Consider the following 16,035-nt stretch of genomic DNA (forward strand, 5'->3'; position numbering starts at 1 on the left):
ATCAAGCTTTTGTTGTAAATCAAAGACTTGTTTTATTGAAACTCTATGACTTGTTACAAGGACGGATTCATTGGAAGTAATACTGAATACAGAGTTACATAGAGTCTTACAGGTTAGTTCAAAAGGCAGGGTTACAGATAACTTCAAAAGAATATCATAAAGATGCAAATGGGGATGAAGGTTCAAAGGCTACTCATCACTATCTCTTTATGACTAAGGAATGTTCACATCTCCATTTCTCACACATTCCCTGCTAGCTGATAAGGCATGGCTGTGTGAATCCAGGGGAGAGGCATTTTACACTGTTGCGTACAAGGTTACTCTACACATCTTAGGGAGAAAGTTTTATTAAGTATACAGAGGGGGGGAAGTAAGAGGGATGAAAGAGAGGGAGAAGGGGAGAAGAAGAAAGGTATGAATAAACCAGCACTTAGAAATAGCATGCTTGACAGATTTCTGGTTTCATATCCAGTTTCCAACAATGCTCAGCTAAGAAACACAGAAGAAGAAAAATAGCAGATTTATACCCCACCCTTCTCTCTGAATTCAGCAGCTGCAAGTGGGGAATCAAACCCAGTTCTCCCAGATATGTGTCCATGCACTTAACCACTACACCAAACAGGCTCTCTCTAAATGGTACCCAAACAGTACTTTGTGTTCACATCAGGAATCACACTTTTCCTTTTTTAATATATTGATACTGCATAGAATTCTTCAGAAATCACTCCTGAAGTTTCTCTGAAGTTTGGGGAAAGACTAAGGAAACGACCTCAGAAGACCCATTGCTTTGCCACGCTTCTCTGGATTCGAGGCTAAAAATAGGCAGCTCACGTCCATAAATATCTACTTATCTACTTAAATTGTTTTTTTATGAAATGAAGTCATAGCTGACTTATGGTGACACCGTTAGGTATTTCCAAGGCAAGAGGGGTTCAGAGGTGGTTTGCCATTGCCCGCAATCTTGGCTTCCTGGGCAGTCTCCCATTCACATATTATTATTATTTTTTTAAAAAAAAGATTTTATTGAAACTTTAACATCAAATACAAAGACAAACTAGCGACAATAACGTCATGTGCCAAATGCAGATTGTCTCTTTAAAAGTTCCAATCAAAAGAATATGTACATCACAATACAGTCTCAATACAGTAGAAACTCAAGCAAGAAATAATTATATGACATTCCATCTAAGTATTAATATGGGTCGACCTTACTTTCAGGGCTTTTTCTGAGCAGGAACACAGTTCTCACTGGCTTGGCATCTGGCGTGTGTGTGTGGCCTAATATGCAAATGAATCCCTGCTCGTTTTTTTCTACAAAAAAAGCCCCGTGTGAAACAATGGTGATGTCAGGGGGTGTGGCCTAATACGCAAATGAATCCCTGCTTGGCTTTTTCTACAAAAAAAGCCCCGCGTGAAACAACGGTGATGTCAGGGGGTGTGGCCTAATACGCAAATGAATCCCTGCTCGGCTTTTTCTACAAAAAAAGCCCCGCGTGAAACAACGGTGATGTCAGGGAGTGTGGCCTAATACGCAAATGAATCCCTGCTCGGCTTTTTCTACAAAAAAAGCCTTGTGTGAAACAACGGTGATGTCAGGGAGTGTGGCCTAATACGCAAATGAATCCCTGCTCGGCTTTTTCTACAAAAAAAGCCCCGCGTGAAACAACGGTGGTGTCAGGGTATGTGGCCTAATACGCAAATGAATCCCTGCTCGGCTTTTTCTACAAAAAAAGCCTTGTGTGAAACAACGATGATGTCAGGGGGTGTGGCCTAATATGCAACTGAATCCCTGCTTGGCTTTTTCTACAAAAAAAGCTCCGCGTGAAACAACGGTGATGTCAGGACCACGGAGGTTTTACAACCAGGGAATGACGAGAAAATACTCTGTGTTCACGGAAAGTATTTTCTTGTCAAGTTCGAGCCTGGTGGCAACCATCAGGAGGGTTAGGATGAGGATTTGTGGGGGAGTGGCATTGTGGGTATTGTAACATAACTTCTGGGGGAAACTTGGAAGTGTTGGCCAATACCTCTAGGAATCACCAGAACGTCTATGATAAAACCGTAGCTTTTCCCAGCAATTGTTAGAGCTACTGTCATGAGCCCTGACGAGGAGGAACTGGAAGGGTTAACAGACCTGGAAGAGTTGCCAGCCAGTTCCTCAGCTGAACAAATAGCAGCTGGCCCATCAATCACTCTTCAGGCACCAGTGTCAGCTGTTGATGATCAATCTCCTCCAAGCTCTCCTCCTCCCATCTCAAGAGTTCGAAGCAGGCTCGGGAAAGAACTTTCAGAGCGAAGACTTGAGGCACGCTGATGCTTCAGATCTCTCAGCCCTGAGTTCTAGCAGAGTCACTGCCACTCAAGAAGCAGGCTGATTGAGACTCCCATATAGCTCCCACCCAGGATCTGGTAACCTTGTGGAAGCAACAAGTCTATTCTCTGGCTTGCATCCACACTCCTTCCTGATCCTGACCTGCTTCATTTCCTTGGCACCCTGACATTTTGGCTTTTGAACATTGACTTATGATTCCAGTTTGTGATTCTGCACTGGTGACCTGGCTCCTGCTTGACTTCCTGGACTTTGACCTTGAACTGGCTTTGGACTCACCATCACTTCCAGGCCCCCCCGCCCCCCAGAAGTGACATAACAGTGCACAGGGTATGGCCAGTTTTTCAAGCAATTCCCTCCTGTTGACATTTCAAGCGGTAGTTGGCAATGCTCCCTCTAAACTGTGGAGTTTTATGATAAACATATGGAGTTTTATGAGCAAAAATTCTATTGTGTGAACTAATAGCATTAAAGCTGTGAGCTGCTGCATAAATTACTTTGCTCTGGGGCCATTTAAGACAAAAAAAAAGTGAGCGGAGGCTACAAAACTGTGAGCTAGCTCACAGGAACTCAGCTTAGAGGAAACCCTGGTAGTGGGCTGGGTTAGAACTGATAAAAGGAAGTCCTTCATCACCCAAAGGGTGATTAACACATGGGATTCATTGCCACAGGAGATGGTGACGGCTGCCAACATAGACAGTTTTAAGAGGGGATTGGATAAACATATGGAGCAGAAATCCATCAGTGCCTATTAGCCACAGCTTATCATTGGAACTCTCTGCCTGGGGCAGTGATGCTCTGTATTCTTGGTGCTTGGGGGGACAACAGTTGGAGGACTTCTAGTGTCCTGGCCCCACTGTTGGACCTTCTGAAGGCACCTGGTTTTTTTGGCCACTATGTGACACAGAGTGTTGGACTGGATGGACCATTGGCCTGATCCAACATGGCTTCTCTTATGTTTTTATGGGTAACAGGAGCTCTGCCCCAACAGGAATCCCCCATCCAGACCAGGAAAACAGTAAGCATAATAATTTAAAGTGCTTTCTGGCACATCCCTCTCAATGTGGACAAGAAATAATTCAAGAGAACAGGATTTTGCCCCTTTCATCCCCCGAATAAAGAAGCCACACATGAGATAAATGGGTTCAACCGGAATGTTTTATTTATTAACAACGGATCATGGCCTTATTAAAACTCACCCCTCAGAGTGGGGTCTGTACTTTCTGTGCTGCCTGAAGCTTGCGAGCTTTGTGAGCTGTCCCGTCTTGGCTCTAAACACAAAGCGGCCTGATTCCTCCTGTCGTTTTTCCTAGCCTGCATTTAGCGACATGCTTTCAGGAGCTGTTACTCCACACACACACACACACACCCCTTCACCTGGTGAATTTCCAGCCCCAAAGAGGTACGAGGGCCCCCCAACTGCCTGAAAACAAACTTTGAAAGGACAGTTTGGGAAGCCGCCCTCCAGGGCTTTTTTTGTAGCAGGAACTCCTCTGTATATTAGGCCACACTCCCTGATAGGCTTGCCAATCCCCAGGTCCCAGCAGGGGTTCTCCCACTTTCCCAGGCTCCTTCTCGCTCCCAGTCAGCAGGCTGGCAGGAGGAAGCTCTGCCCCCACAGCCACCATGTGCCTTTCCACCTCCGGAGGCTTCAGGCTCCACTTGGAAAGGCCTCCTCTTGGGATGGTGCGTCTGCGTCTTTAAGACTGAATGGGGGTGGGGGGAGCAGGCAGAACAACATGGCTGCTCCCAGTGGCTGTGAAAGCAGCCCAGACCGCCCCCCCCCCCCACCGTTGGTTGCACAATCTTTCCAGAGGTCATCCACATAGGAAAGGTAAACTGGAACCTTTGGTTGCTCTGTGTGACTTTGAAGAAGTTGAAAGTTCAGCAACTCGTGAGTAGAGATGCCAGTTCTTAGGTAGGAGCAGGCCCTCTCCCGCTTCAGAGTAATCAGAAACAGTGTGTGTGTGTGGGCGGGAGGGAAGTGTCTGCTGGGCACTTCATTATTCCGTATGGAGATAGATTCTCATAGGGTATAATAGATAATTGTTCTGGGGGTATCTGGGGCTCTGGAGGGGCTGTTTTTTTGAGGTAGAGGCACCATATTTGCAGCATAGCATCTTATGACTCTCTTCAAAATGCTCTCCGAGTTTCAAAAGGATTGGACCAGGGGGTCCAATTCTATGAGTCCCGAAAGAAAGTGCCCCTATCCTTCATTATTTCCTATGGAAGGAAGGCATTTAAAAAGGTGTGCGGTTTCTTTAAATGTGATGGCCAGAGCTCCCTTTGGAGTTCAATTGTGCTTGTCACAACTTTGCTTATGGTTCCACCCCCAATGTCTCCTAGCTCCACCCCCAAAGTCTCCTGGCTCCACCCCCAAAGTCCCCAGATATTTCTTGGATTGGACTGGGTGGCCCTATTCCCTGATGTAACCAATTCTCCTGGTGCTTACAGTAGGCCCTGTACTAAGAGCCCTGTAAGCTCTTGGAGGATTGGCTACATCAGGTGTGTGTGGATTATATGCAAAGGAGTTCCTACTACAAAAAAAGCCCTGCCTCGCCCCATCCTAAGGTGCCTCAGGCAGGTTCCCCAAACATTCCTAGTTTAAGCAAAACCCTGCACAGTTGTAGCCTACCCAGTAATGGGCTAATAAGTCTTTCTTTAGGCCTAATGAAGGAAACAGGGTCCATCGTGTAAAGTGATGTGATGAAAAAGAATTCATTTTTGACCAGTCACAGAAAATGGCCCCAAAGCAGCCAGCTGGTCCCACCTTGACATCTACAGGGATGGGCAGATAGGCAACTCTGAATGGCAAGTGCTGTAGGGCGGAACAAGACAATCGTTCTCCAGGAATTCAGACGGAAGCTGTTTGACGGGATGACTTTTAAAATTAACATCTGATGATGATATTGGATTTATATCCCACCCTCCACTCAGAGTCTGAGAGCGGCTCACAATCTCCTTTACCTTCCTCCCCCACAACAGACACCCTGTGAGGTAGATGAAGATATTGGATTTATATCCCGCCCTCCACTCCGAAGAGTCTCAGAGTGGCTCACAATCTCCTTTCCCTTCCTCCCCCACAACAGACACCCTGTGAGGTAGATGAAGATATTGGATTTATATCCCACCCTTCACTCCGAAGAGTCTCAGAGCGGCTCACAATCTCCTTTACCTTCCTCCCCCACAACAGACACCCTGTGAGGTAGATGAAGATATTGGATTTATATCCCACCCTTCACTCCGAAGAGTCTCAGAGCGGCTCAAAATCTCCTTTATCTTCCTCCACCACAACAGACACCCTGTGAGGTAGATGAAGATATTGGATTTATATCCCACCCTTCACTCTGAAGAGTCTCAGAGCGGCTCACAATCTCCTTTACCTTCCTCCCCCACAACAGACACCCTGTGAGGTGGGTGGGGCTTAGACGACTCTCACAGCAGCTGCCCTTTCAAGGACAACCTCTGCCAGAGCTACGGCTAACCCAAAGCCACTCCAGCAGGTGCAACTGGAGGAGTGGGGAATCAAACCTGGCTCTCCCAGATAAGAGGCTGCACACTACACCACTACACTATGGCAGTAGACCAGGGGTCTGTGGCATAGACCAGAAGTGTCAAACTCATTTGTTATTTGGGCCAGATCTGACATAAATGAGACCTTGTTGGGCCAGGCCATGTGTGGCATGATATGTCATGCCAGGTAGCAGAGACATAAACATAGCACTTGTTGGTCTTAAAGGTGCCTTCTTTGTATCTTTCCTGGGGACTGGGTAAAGGAAGCTCTGGCTCTTTCCTTCCTACCTCAGGGGACCAGGAAGGGGAAGAGCCTCAGCCAATAGAGAGTAGAGAGGCTTGCCTCAGTAGCTCTGCTGTGCAATTGAGAGATACTATCCCTCCCTCCTCCTCCCCAAGGGAGGAGCCTCAGTCAACGGAGAAAATAGAGGTTTTGCTCTGTAGCTCCTGTGCAATTGAGCAAGGCTGGCAAAGCAAGTTGTGATGCAGAAGGAAGCAAGAGAGAGGGAGAAGGAAGTACACGACAGCCAGTTGCTTGGGGGCCCGATAAGAGCCCTCTGAGGACCTGATTCGGCTCCCGGGCTGCACGTTTGACAGCCCTGACATAGACATTTAAGCTTTGTTCACACAATATGGTGACCATGCAAATGGGAGAATCACAGGTAGCCTGTGCTGTCATTCTGTCCGGTTGGTAGGTTCCTGGTTGGCATAACTGTGGCACCCAAGACTGACTTTATTCAGTGGTTCTGAATTACAGGCCACTTGGTGTTATTCTAACCTAGAAAGCCCAGGCTAGACTGATTTCATCATATCTCAAAAGCTAAGCAGCATCAGCCTTGGCCAGTATTTCGATGTGAGACCACCAAGGAAGACCACGGTGGTGACGGAGAGGCAGGCAATAGCAAGCCACCACTGAACATCTCTTGCCTTGAAAACCCTACCAGGGGTCACGGTATATCAACTGTGGCTTGATGGGATGGGGGGAAGTGTTACGCGATGTAATTCTATGTGGTGGACATGTGGCATCTGACATTTCCTTGGCTGGTTGAAAATGGTTAACAAAAACGTGCAAAGTCTTACGGTGACATTCTGACAGAGAAGAGACGGCTTTCTTCTTCTGCTTCCCTTTTGACAGACAACCCCAAAGAGATGACTCGCGTTTTGGTTTACGTTCGGATCTTGGATGTGAATGACAATGCGCCGCAGTTTGCTGTGTTCTACGACACTTTCGTCTGTGAAAATGCCAGAGCGGGACAAGTAAGTACATTTATGCAAATACTTCAAGTTCTCTGGATTTATTTTGGGGACAGGTTGCTGATTCATTTGTGTCTATTCAGGGGTGGAATTCTAGCAGGAGCTCCTTTGCATATTAGGTCACACACCCCGATGTAGCCAATCCTCCAAGAGCTTACAAAGTTCTTTTTTTGTAAGCTCCTGGAGGATTGGCTTAATCATGGGACCGTGGCCTAATATGCAAAGGAGCTCCTGCTAGAATTCCACCCCTGTGCTTATTCCTTTAAGACCAAAAGATGGTTTTTGAGAGCCGCTTGGGAAAGGAGGGAAACGGCCGGTGGGAAATCAGATGCCAGATTTGCTCAGTAACACTTCCCAAGTGCATCAACATGTAAATTACCAAATGACTTTTCTTGTCTTTCCTCGGAAAAGAAAAAGTGTTTGTGCTCTTAAAACTTCAAACAGATATTTTTTCCCCCTCCGCATTTGTTTGGTTGTTTTTTGGATTTGTCTTAAAAGACAATCTCTTAATTGCATTCCACGCCGCCATGGTGGAGAGAAGCACTAAATGTTACCAACAGTAATTTGTAATCAAATTTGATGTATTTTTTTAAGAGCATCCTTCGCTACAGAAGATGATTGTGCTTTGACTTGACAGGCGTGGTGTGCTGAAACACCACTGTCGGCTTTCTATTTTTATGCAAATGGGAGTTTATCTCAAAACCGCTCTCTGTAGGAGAATCACAGGGGGGGGGGGGGGAAAGCATAAAAGCAGTGAGTATCAGAAGGGCAAACATTTATTTTGCTTTGCCTCTTTGCCGGATGCTTTGAATTGCCCTTTGATCAATGGGAAATGACTTTGCCAACAAGAGGAGCAAAGGACCAGCCATTGGGGGCTGTTGAAACTCACAGTTTTGCATCTGGAAGCAAAAGTGGCATTAGAGGAAGTGGTAAAAAGCAGAGGGGGTGTGAAAACAGATGGGCGTTTAAAGCTGCCCGGGGGATGGGAGGTGGGCGGATCAAAAAAGTGCGTCAACTTGCGCACATCTGCCTGCCGTCTCAGTTCCATCCTGGTCCTGCCCCAGACTTGCCGGGAGCCGGCTCGAAAAGGCACCCCTTTCAAAGTGGTACCTTTTTGCTGGGGTGCCTCTGAGGTGCCTCCCCGGTCACCTGGAAAGCCAGGAGGCAGCCAGAGAGTGCCCAGAAAGCTGCAGATGGGATGCAAGAGTGTTCCAGATGCTCTATGGGTGCCCATGGCCCACCCGTTTTCTGCACACCCTCTGGAAGCTCCGGGGCACTCCATTTCTAGCTGGCTCTCTTTGGGACGGCTTGAAGCCAACCCAAACCAGCCGTCTGGTATCACCCGAGGAGTCCTGGAAAAGGCTGGTTCAGCTTTGTGCTCAGTGTGAGCTTTCCTGATCACATTTGCTTCATCTCCCAAATTGATCTTCCACCCACAGGCAGGGGGTCGCTGTTCCCTTTAAGCTGAGTTAGACCAAGAGGTGACATGGTAGAGGTTGACAAGATTATGCATGGGATGGAGAAAGTAGAGAAAGAAGTCCTTTTCTCCCTTTCTCACAATGCAAGAACTCGTGGGCATTCAATGAAATTGCTGAGCAGTCGGGTTAGAATGGATAAAAGGAAGTACTTCTTCACCCAAAGGGTGATTTACACATGAAATTCACTGCCACAGGAGGTGGTGGTGGCTACAAGCATAGCCAGCTTCAGGAGGAGATTGGATAAACATATGGAGCAGAGGTCCATCAGTGACTATTAGTCACAGTCTATTGTTGGAACTCTCTGTCTGGGGCAGTGATGCTCTCTATTTTTGGAGCTGGGGAGGGGCAACAGTGGGAGGTCTTCTAGTGTCCTGGCCCCACTGATGGACCTCCTGAACACACCTGTGGATTTGTTTTTGCCACTGTTGGACTGGATGGGCCATTGGCCTGATCCAACATGGCTTCTCTTATGTTCTTATGCGAGCTAGCTCACAGTTTGCCTTTGGCTCACACATTTTTGTCTTAACTCAGGAAGGATTGCCCAAGAGCAAACTAATTTATATAGGAGCCAAATTGCTTGCTCACAACTTCAATGTCAGTAGCATACAAAGTAAAAATTTCACTCACAAGACCCCACAGCTTAAAGGGAGAGTTACATGGGATGGATACAAAAGGTGATGGTGGAAGTTAGTGTGATGGTGCACCAAAAAGCTTCTCACGGCACTATAAGAGTGGTAGAGGACCTACTTTGAGTGCCAAATATCTCAAGTTTGCTCCTTGGCATTAAAAAGATAAGGCAGTACTTGCTATGAGAGGTCATCCATCTGAGGAGGTCATCTTGCTATGAGAGGTCATCCTCCTTAGGGGGAGGGACGGTGGCTCAGTGGTAGAGCATCTGCTTGGGAAGCAGAAGGTCCCAGGTTCAATCCCCGGCATCTCCAAAAAAGGGTCCAGGCAAATAGGTGTGAAAAAGCCTCAGCTTGAGACCCTGGAGAGCCGCTGCCAGTCTGAGAAGACAATACTGACTTTGATGGACCGAGGGTCTGATTCAGTATAAGGCAGCTTCATATGTTCATATGAAACCCTGGGGAGCCTCTGTCAATCAGAATAGACAGTCCCGACTTGGGGTGTGCATTTAGCATAAGCCAAGGTGAAAAAAATACCTCCCAAATTCCTTACTGGAATTGCCCAGGTAACATTTAAGCCAAATATAGACCAAAGGATCTGAATAGCTACTGGAATAGAAGAGGAAGAGAAGAGGTTGGGTTTATACCCCACCCTTCACTTGGATCTCAGAAGGGCTTAAAACCTCCCCTGACTTTGCCGGTGCAATGATGTCACCTGCGAGTGATGTCACCGTGCCGGCAATGTCGTGTGCCGGCTGCTCTAGGTGTTTCTGGGAAAACTCTATGGTTTGCCCAGACACGCTAGCATTTTGGGAGGCAAAACTCTATGGTACCTCCCAGAATGCTAGAGCTTCTGGGAAAAACCATAGAGTTTTCCCAGAAAAGCCTAGAGCGGCCGTTGAGCACATGAAAACAGTGCCCCACCGGAGACTGCAGGGGACTTGGCAACCCTACTCTGTGATCTTCCTGACCTGTCTCCTATAGTGTCCCTCCTATTGGGGAGGGACGGTGGCTCAGTGGTAGAGCATCTGCTTGGGAAGCAGAAGGTCCCAGGTTCAATCCCTGGCATCTCCAAAAAAAGGTCCAGGCAAATAGGTGTGAAAAACCTCAGCTTGAGACCCTGGAGAGCCGCTGCCAGTCTGAGAAGACAATACTGACTTTGATGGACCAAGGGTCTGATTCAGTAGAAGGCAGCTTCATATGTTCATGTTCATATGTGTTTGTGTTAGAGGGAATCTGTCTTTTAGAATGTTTATGATAGGAGGCTGGGAGGGGGGAGAAGCCCACGTTTTGGGGGGCTTCCTAGAAGTTCCTGTATTATGTGTCTTTACTTCTAGCAATGCCTCCTTAAGGAGAAGTTCTGTACGTGTAGCTATTCAATAAAGCTTCACCTGCATTCATATAGTGGAAGTGTATTGGAGTGTTAGGCTGCGCTCACACACACTAAATAATGCACTTTCATAATGCATTTTCGATCCACTTTCAATGAGCTTTCCAACTGGATTTTACTGCGTAAACTGGCAAAATTCAGTTGAACAGTGCATAGGAAGTGGATTTAAAGTGCTTTATTTAGTGTGTGCGATCGCAGCCTTACTTGGCCAACCTCACAGGTGTCTTCGTTCAGCTGAATGGCGGGTTTGGTAGTGCTTGACCCTCAGTTCGCCCATTTGCATGTCCCCAACGTGGTGGAATGCTTTGTCTGAGGAGACTCATGCCCTGCAAGATTTGTCTGTATTTCTCAGGGCACATCAAACAGTTTGGTGAGCCAGCTTGGTGTAGTGGTTAAGTGTGCAGACTGTTATCTGGGAGAACCGGGTTGGATTCCCCACTTCTCCACTCGCAGGTACTGGCATGGCTTTGGGTTAGCCATAGCTATCGCAGGAGTTGTCCTTGAAAAGGCAGCTGCTGTGAGAGCTCTCTCAGCTCCACCCACCTCACAGGGTGTCTGTGGGGGAGGACGATAAAGGAGATGGTGAGCTGCTCTGAGTCTCTGATTCAGAGTGAAGGGCGGGGTATAAATCTGCATTATTATTATTATTAGTAGTAGTAGTAGTATTCCAGCAGGCATTCCACTAATGCAACTATGGTGGACTCCACTATCAACATAGTGGGTTTTTATGCCCAGATCATTAGGCTACTGTGTGTTGAGTTTTTAATTGTGTTTTATTGAAATTATGCTTTTATTAGTGTTATGGAATTGCTAACCTGGTAGCTGCCCCAAACTCTAATCTGGGGGAGAGGTGGGATAAAAATATTTTAAAGAAATAAAATACCTAGTACACAGATCAATTCACGTATCTATAACAGTAGTAATTCAGTGTAGAAATAACAGCGCTAGGTTTAAGGATGCTTCCCCCCATCTTTAAATGTTGGTAACCGTTCAGTGCCAGTCACGCAACCTAATCTGGGTGGTGAAAATTAATATGGCAGTTCCTAAACAAATGTTAAGCACGGATGGGGGAAAACACCGAACACAGGAAATGACATTTCTGCTTAAATGTCACTTTAAAATATATACTGTGGAGGGAAGATAAAGACGGAAGGAGTGTTTTCCCGCTGCACTTTTAAACAGTTGTAATATTTAAAGGATTATTAACCAGCTGAACCTCTGAGCTGCCTTCTACGGCAAAGCAATTTGGGGGTTCAATTCAGACATAACAGATATAGAAAATGTCTGTTCATGACGGTGCAAAGTAGTCTGTCCAACTCAAGGTCGACTCAGCCTTCCATCCTTCCGAGGACGGTCAAATGAGTCCCCAGCTTGCTGGGGGGAAAGTGTAGATGACTGGGGAAGGCAGTGGCAAACCACCCCGTAAAAAAGTCTGCCATGAAAAAGCTGTGATGCGATGTCACCCCAGAGTTGGCAATGACTGGTGCTTGCACAGGGGACTACTTTTACCTTCTCCTTCTTTTTTTTTACCAACTGCTTCCCTCCTCCCCTCTTTCATCATGTGGGCACAATGAGGCCCAAGTCAGAAATACCCATCTCACTCCAGTTCTTCATGCTATCAAGCTCCATATAATCTCCCAGTGTTTCTCTTCAAGTAACTGACATTCCTGTTTTGTTTTTGGTTTTTTGTAGCAGGAACGTATTTTAGGGTTGCCAAGTCCAATTCAAGAAATATCTGGGGACTTTGGGGGTGGAGCCAGGAGACGTTAGGGGTGGAGCCAAGATCAAGGCTGTGAGAAGCTTCATTGAACTCCAAAGGGAGTTCTGGCTATCACATTTAAAGGGACTGCATTTTAACTTGAAGGAGGAAGAATTTCACATCTTAGGTGGCCTTTTTGATTCCTTCCTTCCATAGGAAATAATGAAGGATAGGGGCATCTTCTTTTGGGACTCATAGAATTGGACCCCCTGCTCCAATCTTCTTTGAAACTGGGGGGATATTTTGGGGAGAGGCACCAGAGGCTATACTGAAAATTTGATGCCTCTACCCCAAAAAACAGCCCCCCCCAAGAGCCCCAGATACCCGCAGATCAATTCTCCATGATTTTCTATGGGAATAAATCTCCATAGGGAATAATAGAGTTCCCAGCAGACATTTCCCTCCCCTCCCCCCACTTTCTGACGACCCTGAAGCTGGAGGAGGGTCTCCAAACCGGGGGATCCCCTGCCCCCACCTAGGGATTGGCAACCCTAACTTATTTGCATATTGGGCCACACACCCCTGATGTAGCCAATCCTCCAAGAGCTTCCAGGGCTCTTTGTACAGGGCCTACTGTAAGCGCTTGGAGAATTGGCTCGGGGGGGAGGGGTTAGCCTAATTTGCAAAGGAGTTCCTGCTGCAAAAAAAGGCCTGAGTTATATGATGATGAAGAACCTTCATATATTGGGAAAGACAAGAAACCCAGGTTTGTTAAAGCAGCATGCTTAACTGGAGTGACTGCAAATGGCTGGCGTCAGTCTCTGAAAGCCACATGAGGAGAAAAGAGGGAAGGATCATTACCGTTTCTCGAGGTCTGCCAGCCTCCAGGTAGCACCTGGAGATCTCTATCTGTTACAATTGATCTCCATGTAGGCTTCCCAATCCCCAGGTCCCAGTGGGGGATCCCCTGGTTTTACAGGCTTCCCCCCTCCCCCAGCCAGCTGGCCGGCGGGGGAAGCTCCACCCCCATAGCTATTATGCACCTCCAGGAACGATTCCCATAGGGAATGATGTGGAATTGATCCGCGGGTGTCAGGGGCTCTGGGGGGGCTGACTTTTGAGTAGAGGCACCAAATCTTCAGAATAGCATCTAGTGCCTCTCCCCAAAATACCTCCCAAATTTCAAAAAGATTGGACCAGGGGGTCCAATTCTATGAGCCCCAAAAGAAGGTGCCCCTATCCTTCATTATTTTCTATGGAAGGAAGGCATTCTAGAAGGTGTGCTGTCCCTTTAAATGCGATGGCCAAAACTCCCTTGGAGTTCCATTATGCTTGTCACACCCTTGCTCCTGGCTCCGCCCCCAGTGTCTCCTGGCTCCATCCCCAAAGTCTCCTGGCTCCACCCCCAAAGTCCCCAGATATTTGTTGAATTGGACTTGGCAACCCTATCTCCATGTGGCCAGGTCCTAAATATTGTTGTGCCTTTCGAAGTCCATTAAATTCAATAGATTCTCCCTCCTCCCGCTTTCCCCCATCAAGTTGCAGCCAAATTATGGCGACCTTCTAGAATTCTAAAGCCAAAAGATGTTCAAGAGGTGGTTTGCTTTTGCCTGCCTCTGTATCACAGCCCTACTGTTCCTTGAAGCAGGGCTGACCCTAGAATGTCTGGCACCCTATGCAAGGCAAACGTCTGGCACCCCCCCCCAGGGTTTCCAGGTCCCCCCCAGCCTCTGGCGGGGGACTTGTTTTGCATGCACAAAGTGCACATGGCATGATGACATCACATGCCGGCCGCTCTAGGCCTTTTCAGGAAAACTCTATGGTTTTCCCAGACGCTCTAGCACTTTGGGAGGGAAAAACTCTATGATACCTATTGCACCATAGAGTTTTCCCTCCCAAATTGCTAGAGTGTCCGGGAAAACCAGAGTTTTCCCAGAAATTCCAAGAGCAGCCAGTGCGTGATGTCACCGGCGCAATGATGTCACTCACAGGTGATGTCATCACACTGGCAACATTGGGGGAGGTTCCCCCACAGGCCCAGGCAGGAGAACCCCTGCCCAGACTGGGGGCTTAGCAAAACAAAAAAGGGGAAAGCCACGGAAAGTAGAAGACTAAGAGAAAACCGTGCTTGTATAATTCAAGATGCACTAGTCACACTATTCAAGATGCACTCGTCACACTATTGTTTTCTGTGGCCCCGGAAGGTAGGACCAGAACCAATGGGTTGAAATTAAATCAAAAGAGTTTCTGGCTCAACATTAGGAAGAACTTCCTGACCGTCAGAGCGATTCCTCAGTGGAACAGGCTTCCTTGGGAGGTGGTGGGCTCTACTTCCTTGGAGGTTTTTCTACAGAAGAGGATGGCCATCAGACAGCAATTAAGATCCTGTGAATTTAGGGGGAGGTATTTGTGGGTTTCCTGCATTGTGCAGGGGGTTGGACTAGATGTCCTTGGAAGTCCCTTCCAACTCTGATTCTATTCCAAACATACATTCATACACAGTACAACATGAAATTCAGCAAACAACTGATACTTCTTTATGAACATGCATAGATACAGAAACTAGATAAAATGTACAAGAAATGTACAGATACCAACTTGGAAGTCCACTGACGCATACAAAAGGACAAAAAGTCCAATATTTTCACAATAATCAATAGTTTGCAAGGTATCAGAAGAATTTTGATCCAGAAAAATACCACTTCCGGTAATAGGCGTGTTTTGATGACGATGCTTCATCCAACAAAAAAATCAAATTCCTGGAACCACAGCTCAGTTCATTCTATATGCATGTGCATGCCAATTTCCAAGACAATTATTTTCTAAAGCGCCCCCCCACACACACACACACTGATAATGTCACTGGCCACATGGAGGACGCCCAATTTGGTGCCCCAGAAGGCAGGTGCCCTGGGCAAACGCCTAGTTTGCCTAGTGGCAGGTCTCCCATCCAGATATTAGTCCTGGCCAACCCTGCTTGTTCTGATGAGATTGGGCTAGCCAGGTCAGCGGACTTAGACAGGTATAACTCCATTTAGGATTGCACTACTGGTGTGTATCTGATTCACCATTTCATGTTTAATAAGGATAACGTGTGGCCTTGTGAATTCATAGATCTATTTCGCACACAGCCTTTCGGACCACTCGTGTTTCTCCCATCAGACGACTGTGTGACGAATGTCAGCTGGATTTCTTTTCTCTTTCTCTACAGCTAATACAAACCATCAGCGCAGTAGATAAAGACGACCCACTCGGAGGACAAAAGTTTTTCTTCAGTTTAGCTGCTGTGAATCCCAACTTCACGGTCCAGGATAGCGAAGGTATAATGATACATTATCTGTGTGTGAGATGTTTAATGGTGGGCGTGCTTTCCTCTGCTATTTCCCTTTATTTGGTTTATGCTTGGAGGTGAATTCAGAATGGCAATTTAGGAATTTTTTAAAAAAAATAAATAGATCACACATTGGATTCTGCATTTTGTGTCAGGGTAAGTCTCCTTCCACCAAGCAGAATGGATTTGCAGAATCCCATTCCCTGACTGCAAAAATTAACGTCCTCATTGTGCACATGAACCTGTGACAGTGTGTCAGGAGTCGTTTTGTAGAAAAATAGGTGGCGGAGCTCATTAGTATAACTCATTAGCATATGCTTCCCCCAACCAAAAGCAACCCAATGAATGAAAAGAGAGCCTTGGGTGAACAAGGCCTACAAGCAGGCCTCACTCACCTGGGGCTCTCCTGGGCTGC

At 46.9% G+C, this 16,035-nt stretch overlaps 1 protein-coding gene across 3 annotated transcripts in view; it reads left to right on the forward strand.

The window, feature by feature from the left end:
- Positions 1–16,035, forward strand: part of CDH10 (cadherin 10) — a 168,126-nt gene that overhangs the window by 140,592 nt on the left and 11,499 nt on the right. For 2 of the 3 annotated variants that reach the window (XM_060244296.1, XM_060244297.1), the window contains exons 8-9: positions 6,978–7,099; positions 15,501–15,609. In XM_060244296.1, coding sequence (XP_060100279.1) covers positions 6,978–7,099; positions 15,501–15,609 — 231 coding nt within the window. Of the gene's footprint in view, positions 1–3,300; positions 3,348–6,977; positions 7,100–15,500; positions 15,610–16,035 lie in introns of those variants that run through there. The other variant, XM_060244298.1, reaches the window with a different exon arrangement.

Source organism: Heteronotia binoei, chromosome 7, assembly GCF_032191835.1.
Source record: "Heteronotia binoei isolate CCM8104 ecotype False Entrance Well chromosome 7, APGP_CSIRO_Hbin_v1, whole genome shotgun sequence".
Classification (NCBI taxonomy): Eukaryota; Metazoa; Chordata; class Lepidosauria; order Squamata; family Gekkonidae; genus Heteronotia; species Heteronotia binoei.